Here is a 22437-nt window from a genome sequence, read left to right on the forward strand (position 1 = left end):
AATTAGGTTTTAAGGAATATTTATAACGCTTTATAATACAAAAAAGGAAGAGCATGATATAACCTAAAGATGTGGAAAAATGCAACAGTCTTAAACCAAGTTAAATGTGAACAGATCTACTCTTTTTGAGATATTTAATGAGAAATTTCAAATACCACAGCTATTCATATACTGTACGATGAAAACACTGATTCACCTATGCTAAAAATACCATCTCTACTTTTCTTATATTTAAATTTAAGAAAAAAAATTTATAAATACATTGACTAATATAATTTTCTGTGATGAGGACAAATGGGTAGAAGTGACTGCTTAAATAATCAGAACTCCAAATGGACAGATTAAGGTCAGCATCTGACAATTTCTCTCTAAATGCAGAAATAAGGGCCCTCGGAGTTTACCATAGGCTATAGTATATAAATATTTTTCTAAATTAATCTGAAAATGCTGATTCTTTTCAGCTTATTCTCTTATAATGATTCCTTAAATTGACTTACCAAGATTTACATCTGGTAGTATCTTATCAAGAAATTGTGTTTCCCCACCATTAGGGGAAAGAAAGTCTGCCAGAAGTTGACTATTACTTAGTTCTGGATGCTGCAGAAGTTTCTTGAATGAACAAAAAAAAAAAGGGAAAAAACAGTTTAGAAATGTAGAAGAGTAATCAAAACTGTATTTTAATTTTTTTTTAATTTTAAATCCCCAAAAGCTACTTTATATTTAAAATAACAAAGCAACTGCATTTTTAGAGGGAAGAGTATAGGATAGTAGGTAAGACCTTGGCCTTTATAGTCAGATATGAATGGGTTCGAATTCTGGCTCTTCCACATGCTAGATTCTTGGAAAACACCTAAATCCTAAACACTTGGAAAACACCTAAGTGACACCAGAAAAGTTCCTAAAGTGCCCAAGAGTCAGTTTCCTAACTTACAAAACGGAAATAATGACACTACCGACTTTATTGTATTGTTATATAAAGCATTTAGCACAGTATCTGACACACAGGAAGTAAAACTAAACATCAGCTACTATTATTTCCCAGTTTCTAAACTATAGAAAAATATGATAGTATGATACAATTGTTTCGATAAATTTTTAGAAGTCGGCATAAAGGGTTTTGCAGAAAACTAGATGTGGAAATGTGAAATAACTTGAAAAATCTGTTGTCTGTTCTTCCTGCAACACTATTTTCTAATAAGATAACACGGGCCGGGCACAGTGGCTCACTCCTGTAATCCCAGCACTTTGGGAGTCTGAGACAGGTGGATCACCTGAGGTCAGGAGTTCGAGACCAGCCTAGCCAACACGGCGAAATCCCGTCTGTACTAAAAACACAAAAATTAGCCAGGAGTGGCGGTGGGGGCCTGTAATCCCAGCTACTTGGGAGGCCGAGGCAGGATAATCGGTTGAACTCAGGAGGCGGAGGTTGCAATGAGCCGAGATCGCACTGTTGCACTCCAGCCTGGATGACAAGAGCAAAACCCCGTCTCAAAAAAAAAAAAAAAGGCCGGGCGCGGTGGCTCAAGCCTGTAATCCCAGCACTTTGGGAGGCCGAGACGGGTGGATCACGAGGTCAGGAGATCGAGACCATCCTGGCTAACACGGTGAAACCCCGTCTCTACTAAAAAAATACAAAAAACTAGCCGGGCGAGGTGGCGGGCGCCTGTAGTCCCAGCTACTCAGGAGGCTGAGGCAGGAGAATGGTGTAAACCCGGGAGGTGGAGCTTGCAGTGAGCTGAGATCCGGCCACTGCACCCCAGCCTGGGTGACAGAGCAAGACTCCGTCTCAAAAAAAAAAAAAAAAAAAAAAAAAAAAAAAGACCTTTAAAAGCCAAAATTAACCCAAAATTACCTAATAGTTTCCTAACTATGAGACAGTTACAAAACTTTATAAGCAGAAATCTACATTAAAAAACCAGTACAGCTATCTCTAATTTAAATCCATATTACGAGAAAATATTTCTTCTAGAATGAGGTACTCTAGTTTGTAGAAATAATTAGCTGGTTCAAATGAAGAGTTAACAGTATCAACAAAAACATGGCTTTATGTTTTATCCAAACACATCCTTGCAGTAGCTAATTATTTCATATTTCAATATTCACATCACCAAAAATTTACGTAGAATATATATATATACACACACATATATATTTTTTTCAACTTGGAGTTGAAAGCATTCAACAGTTCAGAGAGAGGAAATAAAGTGTAAATACTCCTTGACACTGCTGAGTATTTTTAATTTTAAAGTATTTCTTTTCAGCTAGGAAGCATCCAAATTTAACTGAATCGACAATTTTTTTAAAATATAAAATTCCATGCCCAAATAAAATATTTTTTGAATAAATAAAAGTATCCTCCCTTGTAAGCACTAGAAGAAAGATGGTTATTAATCCTGGAGAGCCTGATGTCTCAAGTAACTTTTATGATGACTGTACCACGTATTTAAATAATATACTCATACATTTAACATAATGTAATGTGCACACACTGAGAAAAATGGAATTCAATTCCACGTAGCAAATGGTAGAGTTGATCCCAGGAAATTGGAAAAATATCTATGAACCCAAAAGAAAAGGGACTAAGGAATAACACAGAAGACTCCAATGTTCAGAAAAAGCTAAACACAAAAATCAAACAGAAAACAGAACAGTAACAAATATTCTAAGAATACTATCCAATATTCTTCAAATGCATCTAATCTTTTACACCAAAAGTTTCTTTTTTTAATGTCCTATACAAAGTTTTAACTAGCCTAAAATTAAGTAAAGATTTTTCTCACCCTAAGAAAATATCTTGTATTTCATTCAATTTGGAGAGGGGGGAAGGAATATACTTTTGACAAAAATTCGTTCTAAAATTCACATGGAAAAATGTTTTTTAAATTAAAATCCACATGGACAGGTATTTATAAACTGAAGCACATATGTACAAGAGAAAAAGAGACAAATTAGAGAATGCTATGATTAGCAACGTTTGGAATTAATACAGTTGATGCTATACCTGTAGATATTCTTGAAACTCTTCCCGCTTAGACTTCAAGAATTCATAATTTTTGGGGCCAATGATCCTCTTAGAAGGAAGCTGCGCATCAGGAAATGTACCTGAAATTAGCATATATTATAGTTATTACTGTGTTCTGCTACTATTTTTAAAACCTTAAATTAGGATTTAAAATTTACTATGGCACATTCAGATTAGCAATACTGCCTTGTAGAGATGTGACATTATTCTTTGAATAATCTTCACAAAACCAGAGAGCTTCAAGTCAGAAGTCCAGATCAAAGAACTTGAGTCTACTGATAAACAAAAATATCACTCTTGTAACAATCACTGTTTGACGTAGATTTTTTAGCTTTCTATCCTAGTAAAACAGCTTCAAAAAATTATTATGAGATTGTTTTGAAATTGGTGAGATTCTATTAGACAAAACCTTACTAAAGAAATAACTAATTTCTCATAGGGAAAAAAGATAGCATTTTGTCAATGCTATATAAATGGCTTAAAATCAAAATGTAGGCTGGGTACAGTGGTTCACACCTGTAATCCCAGCATTTTGGGAGGCCAAGGTGAGCAGATCACTTGAGGTCAGAAGTTTGAGACCAACGTGGTAAAACCCCATCTCTATTAAAAATACAAAAAAAATTAGCCAGGCGTGGTGGGAAATGCCCGTAACCCCAGCTACTTGGGATGCTGAGGCAGGGGAATCACTGGAACCTGGGAGGCGGAGGTTGCTGTGAGTTGAGAGCGCACCACTGCGCTCCAGCCTGGGTGACAGAGCCAGACTCATCTCAAAAAAAAAAAAAAAAGAAAAGGCCACCAACATGGTGAAACCCTATCTCTACTAAAAATACAAAATTAGCTGGGCGTGGTGGCACATGCCTGTAATCCCAGCTACTCAGAAGTCTGAGGCATGAGAATCATTTGAACCCAGGAGGCAGAGGTTGCAGTGAGCCAAGATCGTGCCATTGCACTCCAGCCTGAGCAACAAGACGGAAATGAGGAAATGAAGGAAGGAAGAAAACGAGGGAGGGAGGGAGGGAGGGAGGGAGGGAGGGAAGGAAGGAAGGAGGGAAGGAAAGAAGGAAGGAAGGAAGGAAGGAAGGAAGGAAGGAAGGAAGGAAGGAAGGAAGGAAGGAAGGAAGGAAGGAAGGAAGGAGAATGTGCTTTCTCAGATAGGGCTGGCTTTAGAAATTTTAGTATCAAAAAAGAAAAGTATGGAGATAAATTGTCTTCTCTCAGCCTTAAACAAAAAAAGTAGTTTTCAGAGAAAGAATGACGATGGTCCTGCACCAGATTGGTAGAGAGAAAGATAAAACCATTTGAACACAAGTAGAAACTCAAAATCTAGGCAAAAATATGGAGTGGGACCTTGTATTCTTTATCTTCCTATAATAATCACCCTTATCACAGGCTTTGCTCTTACATCAGAGAAAGGAATGTTCCTTACCCTTCTCAATTAAAAACCAACCTGAATTTGCATCAGGGGACACTCTACAGAGCTTTGCTAAAATAAAAAAATTTAGAACACACAAATAAAATTCACCAAGCTACATACAAGGAAAAAAAAAAGCTGGAAATTCTTCGTAACGATATCCCTGATATTAACTAAAATAAATACATTGATGAGACAGGAAGAACAAAAAAAGAGTAAATAGAGAGCCCTTTCTAAAATATAGTTTTAAAATAGCTATTTTAAAATTTTGATTTTACTTAAAAAAAAAGCATAAATGTGCATTGCAAGAACTTTAAATATACAGATAAATAAAAATAAGAAGATAAACAGTACATTTCCGTTATCAATAAAAGTGTACACAAGCGTCAATGTTGTATTTCTTGTATTTCAATTACTTAAAATAAAAAAATTAATCTGGTATCACAGCTTTAAAGAATGCTAATGCTGAAATGTAATGTTTTATCCAAAAAGAATAACATACCATGAAATTCTGTTAGTTTTGATTCAAGTACATAGAATTCAAGGTATCTTCTATAGACAGACCAATGTTCAGGTTCGTGTCCAACTGTAAATTGAGTACACACACACTGAGTAACAAATAATTTCAAAACCCTAAAAGAATGTTGTATTTAATACATTAAGAATACAAAGCTGGCTGGACACGGTGCCTCATGCCTATAATCCCAGCACTTTGGGAGGCCAAGGTGAGTGGATCATTTGAGGTCCAGAGTTTGAGGCCAGTCTGGCCAACATGGTGAAACCCCGCCTCTACTAAAAATACAAAAATTAGCCAGGCGTGGTGGCAGGCGTCTGTAGTCCCAGTTATTCAGGAGGTTGAGACAGGAGAATCGCTTGAACCCAAAAGGCAGAGGTTGCAGTGAGCTGAGATCGCGCTGTTACACTCCAGCCTGGGCAACAGAGTGAGACTCTGTCTCAAAAAAAAAAAAAAAAAGAATACAAAGCTGGACATTATTCCACAGTCGTAATTTGTTATTTTTGGCATAACATTATTAACACATTTTATCCCATATTTTAGTTACCTACAAGTGACTGATAAATTTCATCTATGAAGTTATCTCAAATATACTTTTTCTATAACAGAATCAGAGCTGACAGAAACTTTAAAATATCATGCGATTATGATTATTTTTAAACTGTCACCAAAAGATGTATTTCATAAGAGTTTTTTATTGATTTGGGGTTTCTCAAACATTTACCATATTGTCCTAATTTAATATAGTATAAAGCAGTACTATCCAACAGAACTATCTGCAGTTAGGAAGATGCTCCATGGATCTGCATTAATATACTAGCTACTAGCCACATGTTGCCACTGAGTACTTGAAAGGCGGCTAATGCAACTAAAGAACTGAAATTTTAATACAATTTGAGTTTAATTACCACATGCAGCTAGTGGCTACTAAATTGGGCAGCACATAGTAATGGTTTAAAGAGTAAATCTGGAATCAGACTGCCTATTCTAATCCCAGTTCACCTTGCCCCCATTTACTATGTGGCCTTGAACAAATAACACCACTGTGTACCTTGCAGTGTGTAGATGTAGAATAACAATAATTGTGTCTATCACCTAAAATAATCCACACAAAGCACTTCTGTACAGTGCATAGCACAGCATAGCACAGAGTAAATACCTCATAAATGTTAACTGTTATTGTTAACATCTAACATCATTGTACCATAGATTTCAGAATGCAGTAGATCGAGTGAAGCAATACCACAACCATCTAAAACAACACGTCTATTTAGAAAAAAATCAACCTGATCACAACATATAAAGCAAATCCTAGTTTTCTTCTTCAACACTGGTCTTAAAAGATCCATAGTATATTTAGGCTAGGTTTTTAATGCTGAAATTGTTATTTTGTTACCCACATAAAATCAATACACTAAATGATATACTTTTTTCTCCCTAATAGATCATGGTTTCTAAGAGCACATTTCATTGACAGTAGAAGTCTGCAGCACTGGTGACAAAAAAATTATCTTTAAAATACAAGATTTTGGCCCAGCACAGTGGCTCACACCTGTAATCCCAGTACTTTGGGAGGCCAAGGCGGGAAGACCACTTTGAGCCCAGGAATTCGAGACCAGACTCAGCAACATAGTGAGACCCTTTCTCTACGAAAAAGTTTTAAAATTAGCTGGGCATGGTGACATGCACCTATAGTCCCAGCTACTCAGGAGGCTGAGGTGGGAGGATTGCTTGAACCTCAGAAGTCGAGGCTATAGTGAGCCACAGTCACGTCACTGCACACCAGCTTGGGCAACAAAGCAAGACCCCCCTCTCAAAAAGAAAAAAAAAATTAAATTAAAAAATAACATAAAATACAAGTTTTAAGATTTTTTGGTTTTTATTTTCGAATTACTGAGCCATGAATTTATAATTTATGTTAAATTAACCTTTTAAGATAAAGCATAAAAATTAAAAATAGTTGTCCTAAAGCAAAAACAAAAGTATATTCCAAACAAAACTAAGTTTGAAATGGAAATCTGACTCAGTTTAACAACAGTTTAGCTGTCCACCTGTCAGAATTAACAACAGTTTAGCTGTCCACCTGTCAGAATTAACAACAGTTTAGCTGTCCACCTGTCAGAATGCTGAAAGAACAGCAACTAGTAAGACTGAACAGTAACTCCGGCAAAATCAGGCAGTATGGTGTAAGACCTGGACAGAGTAAGACTCTGCCTGATATTTAGTTATGATAGGAAAAATTGTAACTAGCTACTCTGGGCAGTCTTCCCTCCCAATTCCTATGTCTCATGTTCTTGAAACAGGATCAACTTCTGAGGAAAATCAGAAAACCTAATACTTTTTGAAAAATAAAAATAATTAGCACTGATCTTCACCCTACCACTTATCCTCTCAAAACCATTTTCTAACATTGCCACTTTTTTTCCTTCTTTCCTCATAACTCCCTCTTCCTGAGCTCAACTTTATTTTCTGCTCATCATTCTCAAAATGTGGTGCTTTTCGTTATACTCACTGCCCCACTTCTTAGAAAAAGTGCAAAGTGGTCACTGTTTTATTTTTTAATTCGATTTCTTTTTATCATGTTACAAGTAGGACTTTAAAGTGGTGACTGTTTATCCTGCTACAGATGCTGTTAACCCTGGTCTCTATGACAGTCTATACCTGAAATAACCGAAAGAAAAAGTATAGCAAAACATGAAGAAAACCTGTAGTTTTAACCATATTTTCATCAGTCCTTTTTTTTTGGAAACAGGGTTTCACTCTGTCTCCCAGGCTAGAGTGCAGTCACATAATCTCAGCTCACTGCAACCTCCGCCTCCCAGGTTGAAGCAATCTTCATGCCTCAGCCTCCAGAGTAGCTGGGACTACAGGCATGCACCACCACGCATGGCTAATTTTTGTATTTTTAGTAGATACAGGGTTTCACCATGTGGGCCAGGTGGGTCTCAAAACTCCTGACCTCAGGTAATCCACCCACCTTGGCCTCCCAAAGTACTGCAATTAAAGGCGTGAGCCACCATGTTTGGCCATATTTTCTAATTAGCCCACAAAATGGGTGAGAGAAAACGCTGTCTTAATTAAACTAGAATAATACCTGATATATTGCTATATGGATTAATGATAATTAAGTAAGTACAATCGCTAATGACGGCAACAAAACCATTAAAAGAACATTACATTGAATGCCTGATGGACTGTCAGGTGTCTAGCAGGCATCACTCAATAAGTGCTGATTCAATCAGTTAGTTAACTGCTATGAAGATAACTTAGGACATCCTAAGCTTTCTTTCAATTTTCTGTTCTGGACACTTCTTTTTTGGATATGCAGCCATATTTGCTAGCTAGAACTGGCAAAATGTTTATCACACTTGCTAACAACAGACTCATTCACGGGTATCTTTTAAGAAAGGTGCTCAGAAAGCTTCCTACCTGCTCTTCTATCATTTCTTTCAACATCAATACAAAACACAGGAATTCTTTCTTTTTTCTCCTTCCTTTCAGAGGAGGGATCCTCAAAAAAGTCTACATATGGAATGCTAATTTTCCATGCAGCAAGGTTTCGGGGAGTATTAGGTGTGCTCACAGCCTCCACTGGAGAATCATCTTCCATTACAACAATACCTTCTTCAATCTGGAAAAAAATTACCAGGATAAATTTAATATTCCCAATACCTTTAGAACTATAGCATATGAGATACAAGTATAAAGTAATATGCCCATATCAACTGATAATTTTTAAGACTCTAAAAGCTAGGTGATATTAAATTTTCTACTGAAAAAGTATAGGTAAAAAGCTAAAAACAAGTTACTAGCATCAACTCCAAGTTTTCTTACATCATCTGTATATGAAAATATAATAGGCTGGGGACAGCACCTATAAGCCCAACACTTTCACAGAGGCTGAGGTGGAAGGATTGCTTGGGCCTAGGAGTTTGAGACTAGCCTGGGAAACACAGTGAGACCTCATCACTACAGAATATTTTTAAAACATTAGTTGGGCATGGTGGCCCGCCTCTGTAGTCTCAGCTACTCAGGAAACTGAGGTGGGAGCACTGCTTGAGTCCAGGAGGCTGAGATTGCAGTGAGCCAGTACTCCATTCTGGGTGACAGAGTGAGACCCTGTCTCAAAAAAAAAGAAAGAAAGAAAATATAATAGAAGATAAAGAATATACACCTCAGAGATTAGGGAAAAAAATGTAAAATACACAAATATAGAAACTGTTCAACCTTTGTGATAAGAAATAAAAAGTAAAGTTCTGGTATTTTTCTCATTTCGAGAAGTAAAATTTTATAAATGATAGCAGTCATTCATGGAGACTGCACAGATAAACTAGATCTGTGCCACACTACCAGTTACAAGGTATACCAGCACAACCCTTCTGGAAAGTGTTTTGGCAATATGTATCTATAAAGAGTCATAAAATGATTTCAAACAAGTAATTCCATTTTTGGAAATTTATTTTAATAAAAATATTTACTCCAAAAATTTTTTAACCATAAAAAAGACCCAAGTAAAAACTGTAACATAAGTAACAAAAAATTGGAAAAAAACGTCTGGAAGAAACCCACCTCTACAGAATTAAGAGTTTTTTATTTCATCACTTCTTAAACTTTAACAACATAAATGTTTAAAATGCTAAATATTTTTAAATACTGAAAAAATAAAATAAAAATTATTTTTAAAAACAAAACCACATGTTCTAGAAATATATACATAGGAAGAAGGAAATAACTGTCTCCATTTTTTAAATTGGAAGAGATTATTTGAATCTGGCATATTATAAACACTGACTCACCTAGACATCTCTTATTCATGTTAGAAAGGGCAAAATATTATAAATGAAATGCATTCATCTGGAACACACCTTTTTAAAGGCAATGAGTCAAAGTCTGTAGCACTTAAAAGAATTCTGAATAGCCTAGTCAGAGCAAATCAGTAGTACAGAGGAATTTATTTCCAGAATTCTAGCCCTACCCTCACTCTCAGTTCTTTCCTCTTACCCCGGGTACTTACCTCTCTTCTAAGGAAATTCCTTTCCTCCCCCACAAACCCCCTTTGCTTTTTCTATTTTTTTTTTTGAGACAGAGTCTCGCTCTGTCGCCCAGGCTGGAGTGCAGTGGCGCAATCACTGCTCACTGCAAGCTCTCCCTCCCAGGTTCATGCCATTCTCCTGCCTCAGCCTCCCGAGTAGCTGAGACTAGAGGCGCCCGCCACCACGCTCAGCTAATTTTTTCTATTTTTAGTAGAGACGCGGTTTCATCGTGTTAGCCAGGATGGTCTCAATCTCCTGACCTCATAATCCGCCCGCCTCAGCCTCCCAAAGTGTTGGGATTACAGGCGTGAGCCACCACGCCTGGCTCCCGCTTTGCTTTTTTCTGTTCTCATCCTAAACTGGCTTTCCAAAATCTCTAATAAGACTCTCACTGATCTTAGGAAGACTTCTTAATGCTCTGTTGAAAACAACTTCAAGACCTTAAAAAACAAAACTATAAAAACAGATGACAGATGTTGGGTTTTGCCTTTTAAAAGGCAAGGTTACCTTCTTACAATCTTGGAAGAAACACAGAGAGATGTGTGAAGGAAACACCCAATGCTTAAAACCTGAGGTTCAAGGTAGCATTTTCCATGGTTAATACAAGTATATTTTTGTTAATGGATGTAGCTTCTGAGGAGAGGGGAAAGTGAATCATACAATAACAGAGAATTTGTTGAAAATGCTGACTAAAAGCCAAAAAAAAAAAAGGGGGGGGGCATTCTTAAATTAAAAGAAGCTCCTCAGAATTAATCTAAGAAACAAAATGGGAGAACAAAATTCCTAGCAATGTAAAGGGACAAAGTTTTGCAATTTATTACTGTTACTACTTAAATGGTATTTTTATCAAAGCCTAAAGAAAAATCTCTAGGGAAATATTTCTCTAAGAATTTTCAGGGCATCCTTTAATGCTATTTGAAAACAAGTGGCCGGGCGCAGTGGCTCAAGCCTGTAATCCCAGCACTTTGGGAGGCCGAGACGGGCGGATCACGAGGTCATGAGATCGAGACCATCTTGGCTAACCCGGTGAAACCCCGTCTCTACTAAAAAATACAAAAAACTAGCCGGGCGAGGTGGCGGGCGCCTGTAGTCTCAGCTACTCGGGAGGCTGAGGCAGGAGAATGGCGTGAACCCGGGAGGCGGAGCCTGCAGTGAGCTGAGATCCGGCCACTGCACTCCAGCCTGGGCGACAGAGCAAGACTTCGTCTCAAAAAAAAAAAAAAAAAAAATATTGTAATCAAAATATTAATAAAGGAAAATCAAGTACTTTAAATACTTTTTCGTTTCCAAACACCTGCTATCTCTACCAAGAGGATGGGGATTATGGAAGATGGAAATAAAATTTCCTCAAGAAATGTTAATATTTCTGACTATTCTTTTCCTGTACAGAGATATCTGCCTAGTTACCAACAGGCATATTATATTCCATAAGTATATTTGTAAGCCAGTTCTGAACTTGGACAGAAATACATTTTCTGATACACCAACCCAATTTTCAACCCAATTTTTTTTTTTGAGACAGGGTCTCACTTTGTTGCCAGGCTCACTGCAAACTCCTCCTCCCGAGCTCAAGTGATCCTCCCTCAGCCTCCTGAGTAGACCACATCCAGCTAATTTTTCTATTTTTGTAGAGACAGGATTTCACCATGTTGCCCAGGCTGGTCTCGAATTCCTAAACTCAAGTGATCCTCCAGCCTCAGTCTCCCAAAGTGCTGGGATTACAGGTATGAGCCACCATACCCAGCCCTGACCCAATCTTATATACTAGGCTTTGGTTCCCAGGCCAGCATATGGACGGATGCTAATTTAATCCCTAACTTGAGATCACACAGCTACGAGAATTGATGTGCTTACAGGACTCACTATGTGCAAGGCACTGTTCTCAGTGCTTCGTATATATTACTTGCTTAATACTCCTTACAACATCCCTATGAAAGATAAAATTACCTCCATTTCAAGGTGATGAAACAAATCATAATAAAATTAACGGATGTGCCCAAGACCACACAGCAAGCAGGCACTACCGCCAAATGATCACAACGAGGGTTCTGAAAGATAATGCCAGGCTGGGCATGTTGGCTCACGCCTGTAATCCCAGCACTATGGGAGGCCAAGGTAGGTGGATCACCTGAGGTCAGGAGTTTGAGATAATGTCTCCTAAGTCTCCAATTAGTCATCCTAAATGTCCAACTTAGGATCACAAACCAATTTAGGATCACCCGGCAATGAAACTGGAAACTTTTCTTTTCCCTCAACTTCCAAACAAGACAAAGAGGATTCCCCAAGGTCCCACAAGTTAGAACTAACATAGTGTCTTCTAAATCCTAAATGGCATCATCTTAGTCTGCGTTAGCACCTCACTGTCCCTGAGTTTTCCTTTGATAGTATTAAATATTAGTTTGCCTGCTTCTCCAACTTTCTGTTACTACTATCTTTAATCCCAATCAAGAATTTCCTTCTTCTTGGGTCACTACAAAACAAAGCAAATTCTCTCAGCTTTTTAAAGATAGCCTCCTATTCCTGAAGCTAAAGTACAGCTTGTGTATCAAGCAATTGGGAAGGCAAAAAATAAAAAACACATCTTCCTCCACAAAAAATTATGTTTTAAAAGTTTGTAATAACACGGTTAAATACTTTTGTTATAATACTGAATAGAGAGAAAAGATAGCAAACTATATATATAAAATGTAGTCTTGTCTACCGGGGTGAAAAGGGAAAGTTTTTTTGTTTGTTTGTTTTTAAAGAAAATCACCAAACTATTAATAGAAGTGGTTACTGGGTGGTAAGATTATGCATGTACATGGCATTTAATTTTTTTCCACTGTTCTATATTATTTAAAAACTGAAAATATGCTTAAAATTAGAAAACATAAACATTATTTTGAAAAAGATTTTCTCTGATCTACTTTCTTCTATCCACACTTTTTTTTTGAGACAGGCTCTTACTCTGTTACCCAGGCTGGAGTACAGTGACACAAACATGGTTCACTGCAGCCTTAACCCCCTGAGCTCAAGTGATCCTTCCAAGTAGCTACAACCACAGTTGTGCACCATCACACCCAGCTAATTTTTTAATTTTTTGTAAAGACAGGGTCTCGCCATGTTGCCTAGGCTGGTCTTGAACTCCTTGGCTCAAGCAATCCTCCCACCTCAGCTTCCCAAAGTACTGAGATTACAAATGTGAGCCACCACACCCAGCATAAAAATACTACCCACACCAAGGCCGGGTGCGGTGGCTCATGCCTGTAGTCCCAGCACTTTGGGACTACAGGTGGGTAGATCACGAGGTCAGGAGTTCAAGGCCAGCCTGGTCAACAAGGTGAAACCCCATCTTTACCAAAAAAAATATAAAAATTAGCTGGGCATGGTGGTGGGCGCCTGTAATCCCAGCTACTCTGGAGGCTGAGGCAGGAGCCCGGGAGGCGGAGGTTGCAGTGAGCTGAGATCGTGCCATTGCACTCCAGCTTGGGTGACAGAGCAAGCCTCTATCTCAAAAAAATAATAATAATACCCACACTTATAGGGAAAAAATAAAGGCATAAAAAACTGCTTTATTTGAATTAATAAAAAAGGTTTAAATAACATTTTATTCCATTTAAATTATTATGAAGAATCAGTGACCCTTACATCAAGGCAATGGGACAAAGGTCAAAAGGAAGGGGTAAAAGACAAGGGTTTACTGCTGTCTCCCCACCTTTCCTCCTTCTTGGTCATCATCAATCCAATCAGTACTAAACATCCCTTTTACACCCAAATTAAGTGAATTTCTTAAAGCCAAGGTCTGCATCTTAATCTTGTTTTCATCCCCAGTGCCCAGGGTCATTAAAAGACAAAATGAGAATCCAAGATCTCTATTCAATAAAAATAAAAAGTACAAATGAGACAATACTTGCCTTTATGGCACTATGTGATACAAAAGACAATCATAAACATATAACTTCAAATACATTATGGTATAAGTTTTAACATATGATATAATAGGGACACAAAAGGAGGAAATGTTCAGTTCAACTTGGGGATTTGGGTAAAGGTTTATGGGGAACAGCTGCATTTTGAAGGATGCACATGAATTTTCCAGGTCAATAAACAAATGAAGGGCATTTCAAGCAGGACAAAGACACAGAGAAATAAAATAGCATGGTAAGTAAAATGTGCATATAAGTCAACCGGAAATCTTGTTAAAATGCAAATTGATTCAGTAAGTCTAGGAGAGTGCCTGAGATTCTGTATTTATACAAGCTCCCAGGTAATGCCAATGCTGCTTGTCAACAGACCGCAGTTTAAGTAAGCAAGGAGCTAGAGCATCTATTAGCAGCTCTGTATACCTGGAGCACATGGTAGGAAAAAGGTAACATCAGAATTTGAAGCTTAACCAAAAGATGGTAAACTGTTTGAATATTAGAAGTGTCTCAGCTTAACAGGAACCATTCTGCCTTAATAAGCAATAACATAGTTCCCAGGAATTTTAAAAATTAGATTCACATCATGAAACTATCACAACTAATTAAAGAATGAGAAATACAAAGGAAGTCTGAAGTAAGAAGATAAAGGGAAAGTATGAGAATACAGATTCTCCAAAAAAAAAAAAAAAAAGGAAAATAATGAGTATCTCTAATTTTTATGTTATAGTAAGTGTGAAGTTATAAATAAATCAAATTGATACATTTTACTTACAAAATCATCTTCACCTTCAGCTACACCATAATTAGGCAACATAGCTCCCTCCATTGTGGTACTTTTGAATACTCCTTTAATTTTGCTACCTATTCTGCTGATTCCAAATGATTCTCCCCTTTTCTGTGTGTTCCTGAATATTAAACAAACATGTATCAAGTACATAGCAAATTATCACAACAGTCTGGTTTACTGAAAACCATTATTTAGAAAAAAAGAAAAACAGTTTTGAAAATGATAAACTAAAGGTCTAGCTAACATAACTTTTGGAGTTTTCATCCATGGATTAAGTAACATCTCAGAAGCCAAAAATGACATAGTTTAAATTTGGAGGATGAATAAACGGGACAATATTTATTTATAAACACTCAAAATTTACCTACTATTAACTTCAAAATATTAACCGGATTAAAATTTTTAAAAGATGAGAGCCCCCTAGCGGAATATAGTTCTTATTGCGATATTTTGAAATAGATAAAAAAATGTTTAAGATCTGTTCAAAACGGAAAACATCCCTTTAGAGTAACTGTACTAAAATTATGCAACAAAAAAAAAGGTCAACTATTGTTTTCTCACTACTTCATTTTCAGAAGGAACTTTAAGAAAAATAATAGTGACAAAGGGAAAGGTTAGCAATGAGCATAGGGATAAAAGCAAATGTAGCCCTAGGAAGCAGTCTGCTCTGCCATAAATATTAAATGTTGGTTTTGCAATTTTTTTAAGTTGAATTTCTGAAAGCAGAAATAGCTGAAAAGCAACAAAATAAATAAGCTAAAAGTAGCAAAAATGTCCGTTAGCCTACTGCCCAATGTTTCAGCAACTAAAACCATAACTTTTATCCAATTTAAAAGTTATGCTCAAGGCCAGGCACAGTGGCTTACACTTGTAATCTCAGCACTTTGGGAGGCCAAGGCTGGCAGATCACCTGAGGTCCGGAGTTCGAGACCAGCCTGGCCAATATGGCGAAACCGCACCTGTACTAAAAATACAAAAATTAGCCAAGCGAGATGAAAGGCAAAGGCTAACACAGGAGAATCACTTGGACCCGAAAGGCAGAGGTTGCAGTGAGCCGAGATGGCACCACTGCACTCCAGCCTGGGCGACAGAGTGAGGCTCCATCTTGAAAAAATATATAAAATAAAATAAAGTCATGTTCACTATGTAATGCTGCTCTTACAACAGATATCCAAATAAAAATGACTACTTTAAAATAATCTGAGAAAGTTTGTTTTGAATGCTCAAGTGTATAGCTATTACTCCTGAGGAAAATTAAGTTATCTACTAAAATAATATAATTACAGAAAGAAAATTAAACAAGTTTCAAATACACCAATATGTAGTAATGTGTATTTTACGCACATCCAAGAAGTAAATCAAACTTCTGGAAAAACACTAATAGTAAGTAGTAAGCAGTAAAAGGGATACTTAAACTAGATTATTTTATCTAAACAAACATACAATTAGGGTTTTTTTAAACAAGAATTGTAGACACAACTGTCCTTGATTTAAAAAAAAAAAAAACTTCCCAAGACATAAAAATGTTAACAAAACATTTTTAAAATCTCTAGACTCCAAATGGTTTATTCTAGTCTCTACAACATGGATATTACAAAACAATGGGGGTTGTTGAAATATGAAATTTAAAAAGTCTCACTTGTGATTATGCCCAGAAATACAGAAACATGATACTTCTTAAAAAAAAAAAGATTATTTAAACATAAAGAATTCTAAAATTAATTTAGCAAAATTAACAAGAACAAAAATGAGTCAACAGCCTTAAAAAACAAGATACTGACAAATTAAATAACGAAAATATCTTTGAAGTATCAGGACATTTTTATTTTATGATGACATATGCTATTTCAAAGAGGACATATCTAGACTAAAAGTAGGTATTCCTTTTAAAAGATTATCCTAAATAACTAGGATATAATGGCAGTTAATACTATAGTGTTTCATTTTTTTCCTTTTTATTTCTATTAGGTTGTTCACAATGTACTTTCTAAAAACATTTAATACTGAAAAAAATCACATGCTCAAGACTTACCGAAAATCATCCAAACTTAGGCTACCTCTGCAATAACAGGTATGTGAAATTATACAAGGAGAGGAAAGAAAGAAAGCCCAGATATTATATAAACTTCTAGAACACAAAACAAAATTTAAAAGCTTCAGAAGTTACACAGGTGTATAACATTCATCTTTGCAAAGGGAAGAAATCTAATGAATAAGGTGATAAAGATAAGATAAATGCACATAGCTGTCTTGTGTGTTTGGATGAAGTCTACATTACTAAAAACGGTTCTTAAATATGTTATCTATTGGGTGACATGGAAAAAAATTAAATATATCAGGAAATAACTGACTTTTTTCTACATCATTAAAAAAGGTTCTTAGAAATTAAATATCCAGAAATAATTCTGTCTTTTCTTTGTCCTCAGGCATACCATTTCTTTCATACAGTGGAAAGTATGCAGAGACTGAACCACTAAAAATCTGGCACAAAAAACAAACCCATATTTTCCAACATTAAATTTGTGTCCATGTTAGATAGAATCATTTATGCTTCACATGTTTTTAGCTAGAGTAAAAAAATGTTTTAAGCTAAGAAGCACAGTTAACAAAAGATCTCTAAATATTAAAAAACAAAAGTTGTACTTTAAGTGTAGAATGAAACAGAGAACATGATAAATAATACGCATTAGAATTTTACTTCGAAAATATAAAATGTGGACATCAAATATATGAATACATATTTTATGTAATTTAAGTCATTTAATAGCAAATTAACAAAGCTATTCTAAATCTCCAATGAAAGAATGTTAAAAAACTTTTATTGTATATAGGTAAATAAATCATTAACTATCACAGAAGCAGAGTCCTGACAAGACTGATAGTTAACTATTAAAATCAGATCACCATAAAGAAAAACATACTTTAAAAAGTCATAATCAGTATCCAGAATGAAAAGAACCCATATAATCTGTCTTTTTTATATTTTAAAGCCAACAAAATTAGTACTTTAATATGCTGAAAATAATCAAGTGTTCTCAAAGTAGCAAAGAAGGCTTTTTTCATCTCTGAAGTTATGACCTTGACTTAAATTTTAACTACGAAGCAAGCTTTTTATTTTATTTTATTTTATTTTTAATTGAGATGGAGTCTTAGTTGCCCAGGCTGGAGTGCAGTGGTGCAATCTCAGCTCACTGTAACCTCTGCCTCCTGGGTTCAAGTGATTCTCCTGTCTCAGCCTCCCAAGTAGCTGGGATCACAAGTGTGTTCCACCACACTTGACTATTTTTGTATTTTTAGCAGAGACAGGGTTTCACCATGTTGGCCAGGCTGGTGTTGAACTCCTGACCTCAGGTGATCCGCCTGCCTCAGCCTCCCAAATTGCTGAGATTACAGGCGTGAGCCACCACGCCCAGCCATCTACCAAGCAGGCTTTTAAGGTCACAGAACCACTTCCCCTTAAATGGTCCTAGAAAAGGGCATTTCATTAGCTCCGTGCCCTGGTATGAAACTCCAAACATCTTATGTCTATAAACAAGGATAAATTCTACCTGCTTCTCAAGTATCCCAGTAAATTCGAGGAAACTCCTTAGAAAAGAATTCAAATGCAAGAAAAGGCATGTGGCTTGGGCAAAGAATGTTATATTAAATAGTATGAATATGATTTTTGTTAAATAAAATCTAAGCTTCATGGCTATAACATATAAATTTTTAGGAAAAAGTTAAAAAGTAGCATTTTTCCAAATAATCCTAAACGTATTTTCTACCTTTCAGAAAAGTTATTACATGTATGCTACTTCTACTGAGGCATTAAATCAGAATTAATATTCAATGTTCAAAGAAACACCTATTCCCATAACACTTGGTTATGTCAAGAAATACAATATATTCCCCTCATGGCTAAGGTTTTCACATTTTTCCTTCTACTAACTATCTAAAACACTGCCCCATTTCTTGACTTATCTACTTCTCTCTTTGTAGTACATATCCAATTTATTTATATGTTTATTAGAGGCTTGCTCAAATTGGAAGGTGTTGAGATGTTTGTGTCAATTTTGTACATATATAAGGTAAATGAAATGATTAGAAATGAAAATGAAAAGTAAATGAAATGATTCATTTACTTTATATATAAGAAGTCAAAAGAGTTTCTTAACTTTCTTTTTTTTTTGAGACAGTCTCGCTCTGTCACCCAGGCTGGAGTGCAGTGGCGTGATCTCGGCTCACCGCAACCTCCACCTCCTGGGCTCGAACAATTCTCCTGCTTCGCCTCCCAAGTAGCTGGAATTACAGGCATGTGCCACCATGCCCGGCTAATTTTCATATTTTTAGTAAAGACGGGGTTTCACCACGTTGGCCAGGCTGGTCTCAAACTCCTGACCTCAAGTGATTCACCCGTCTCGGCCTCACAAAGTGCTGGAATTACAGGTGTAAGCCACCGTGCCCAGCCATTAATATTCTTTCATTGGAAATTCAGAATAGGTTTGTTGATTTGCTATTATGTGACTTAAAATATATATTTATTCATATATTTTTATTTATAAATCTATTCTGTAGATTTATACATTTAGTATCTGTGTCAATTTTGTACATGTAACCTTGCAAAGACAAATCAGAATATTAATTATCCAGTTTACAAATAGATAAAGCTTTTCTCTTCTATTACCTTTCTTTAGATATCTTAACTGTACACTTAGGTTTCCAGAGAGCCAAAAAAAGAAATAAACATTCCTCCACTTTTGTACCCAGTAAGCACTCTTAAAAAAAAGTTTTCTCTAAAACATTTAATTCTGAGTTATCTGTGGACGCCACTTATGCATTCAGTCCCTAGTCTCCAATAAAGCCGGTAATCAAAACTAATATATATTAATTATGAGATTAACAAGGCCACATTATGTATCTTGTTAAATTTTTCTAAAAGAATTTCAGGCATTTTCAGATCACTATATAGAAGACAGTTCTACAATTCACTAGTAAAATGCCTTGTCTACTCATATAACAATGGAACCACATATTCATTCAGAAAAATAGCTAATAAAGACAACGATGCTATCATAGAATGATTGGCATCAGCAAGTTCAAAAACAAAACATACAACCTACCTGTTGAATTTTGAATTGCGTGTTGGTGATTCTGCACCTCTTAAAAGTTGTCTGAAATACTTTAAAATAACAAACAGTAATTATCATTTATTACACTTACAATTAATATTAAAACATGTTACCTTAGTTTACTACTTTCCAGTTTTGGGGGAAAAAAAAAGCTATCTCAATCAAGTGAATACAGACATTGTCAAATAGGGCAAGGATGAAAATATTGCAAACGCAGATGATTTCCACAGGTTTGTAAATAACGTGTATACAATGAGATTTCTGCATCACTGCAATACTACAAAGCTGCTCAGGCATATGGCAAACCAGGCAGACCTATTTGGTCCCAATCTATCTACCTACATAAATATAAACAGGTTTTGGTATTGATAATTGTTTTTGCAATTATTTTTTAATCTTCACTTAATTACATACAGGAAAAGACTTGGTCTTTTTGTTCTGTTTTCTACTGAGACAGAGTCTTGCTCTATCGCCCAGGCTTGAGTGCAGTGGTGTGATCTCAGCTCACTGCAACCTTGGCCTTCTGGGTTCAAGCTATTCTCCTGCCACAGCCTCCCGAGTAACTGAGATTACAGGCATGTGCCACCACACTCAGCTAACTTTTTGTGTTTAGTAGAGATGGAGTTTCACCATGTTGGCCAGGTTGGTCTTGAATGCCTGAACTCAAGTGATTCACCCATCTCAGCCTTCCAAAGTGCTGGGATTATAGGCATGAGCAACCGTGCCCAGCAATCTTGTTTTATTTTTCTATTTATTTTGTTATTTGAATCACTCATCTAATGAAATCAGAGCTACTACTAAATTATGTATAAAAATCCTCAAACAAGCTTAATATTTTGACTTACCTCATCACTATGGCAGAACATAGGAGTAAATACATTCTCCAAAAGAGAAAGGACATGTTCATATGCTTCAAAAAGACATCTCATAGTTTGAAGTTTCACAACATCTATGTATGGGCCTTCAGCAACTATTAAAAAAATTCTATTGTAGAAATTATTTATAAATAGCATAAACATATACAGTTCTAAAACTACGTTTTACTGAAACTCCACTGTAAGAAACACACTAGATTGAGAAATTAGACCAACCAAGCTCTAGTTCTGACAAATACGTAAAGTATAAACAAGTCTCTTCTTTAAAGCTTTCATCTCATTAGTAAAATAGAATAATAGCTGCCCGTGTACTGCAGATAGCCACTGCAATAGTAAGCAGAGAATAAATGGGAAAACTGTAAGAATGCTAAATAAGTCATTCTCATCGTCTTTGACTTACTTCTTTGAATCTCTTCTACAATGAAGGGATCAAATCTAATTTTGTCAATACTTTCATCCAAACAGTATGTTTTATAAATCTTCTGCAACTCTTCATGAAGAGATAGCATTTCATCATTTGATAATTCTGGTCGTAAAATTCTATCATTAAATTCCTCTAACAAATGAGGGAAAGAATAAGAAAAAATAATTTTAATATGAAACTATTCATAAACACTTAATAGTCCCATTCTAATTGTAGCCAACACTAACAGCAGCAATTAGAAGCAATCTAATTCATCTAAGTTTTTAAAAAATATTTGAGAATAAGATAACTACTCAATAAAAGAGAAATGCAATCAACCAGTTTTTATACATTAACAGAAAATATGTAAATACATAAATAGCAATACAAATTTGCTGAAATTCAGGACACTAAACACACTTCTAATAGTTTCCTTAAAGAACAATATTGGATTAATTTATTATACCACAAGTCTTTCATTATTCTGAAATCTGATTTACTAAACAAAAATAAATATGAATACTGTTTTTAGTTCCAATCAATGTTTTTAAACAATATTTCTCTCCATCATGAATGCTGCAAATTAGTGGCAGAACTGACAGTTTGAACAAATGAATGTTTATTCCAAAATAAAAGATGGTTGTATTAGGACAGCCAAAATACCAATTGTTTTTTCATTTTATTTCAAGATGTGTTAATAAGGAGTTTACCATTTACTTTTTAATCATTCAAACCAAAATATAAAGGGGGAAAAAGGGAGTTAAAAAAAAAAAAAAAAAGCTGATGACTTGTGAGGCCACAGAATATAACTGCCATTCCTGTATGAGTTAACATGCATATAAGGGAGCAGGATATTTGAAAAGACAGCCAGGAATTGTCAAAATTGATGAAAGGTCAGGTGTGATGGCTCATGCCTGTAATCCCAGCACTTTGGGAGGCTGAGGCAGGAGGATCACCTGAGCCCAGGAGTTCAAGACCAGCCTAGGCAACATAGTGAGACTCAGTCTCTATAAAGAATTAGCCAGGCATGGTGGTGTTCACCTGTAGTCCCAGCTACTTCGGAGGCTGAGGCAAGAGGATGACTTGAGCTCAGGAAGTTGAGGTTGTATTTCGTGAGCCATGATCATGCCATCTTTTCAGACAGACAAAAGCTAAGAAAATTTATCTCCAGCATATTTGTATTATAAGAACTGTGAAAATCATTTCTTTCAGCAGAAAGAAATGATATTAGAAGCCTGGTTCTGCAGAAAGAAATGAAGAGCACTGGGACAGTAAATATGCCAATAATTATAAGAACCTTTAAAAATAAATGTGTATGTGCATTCCACACATGTAGAAGCCTGATGACTATTTAGTGAAGAAATAATGTACTGTGGGTTTAT

General features: G+C 35.9%; 1 protein-coding gene across 8 annotated transcripts in view; it reads right to left on the minus strand.

Annotated features, from left to right (window-relative positions):
* SNX14 (sorting nexin 14) overlaps positions 1 to 22437 on the minus strand; it is a 94275-nt gene that overhangs the window by 22245 nt on the left and 49593 nt on the right. For 6 of the 8 annotated variants that reach the window (XM_050788117.1, XM_050788112.1, XM_050788111.1 and 3 more), the window contains 9 exons: positions 21053 to 21208; positions 20623 to 20747; positions 19769 to 19827; positions 16702 to 16728; positions 14655 to 14787; positions 8377 to 8578; positions 4936 to 5019; positions 3002 to 3102; positions 498 to 609 (listed from right to left, as the gene is read on the minus strand). In XM_050788117.1, the coding sequence (XP_050644074.1) occupies positions 498 to 609; positions 3002 to 3102; positions 4936 to 5019; positions 8377 to 8578; positions 14655 to 14787; positions 16702 to 16728; positions 19769 to 19827; positions 20623 to 20747; positions 21053 to 21208 (999 nt within the window). The remainder of the gene's footprint in view (positions 1 to 497; positions 610 to 3001; positions 3103 to 4935; positions 5020 to 8376; positions 8579 to 14654; positions 14788 to 16701; positions 16729 to 19768; positions 19828 to 20622; positions 20748 to 21052; positions 21209 to 22437) is intronic. The other 2 variants (XM_050788114.1, XM_050788113.1) reach the window with 1 other exon arrangement.

This window comes from Macaca thibetana, chromosome 4 (assembly GCF_024542745.1).
Source record: "Macaca thibetana thibetana isolate TM-01 chromosome 4, ASM2454274v1, whole genome shotgun sequence".
Taxonomy (NCBI): Eukaryota; Metazoa; Chordata; class Mammalia; order Primates; family Cercopithecidae; genus Macaca; species Macaca thibetana.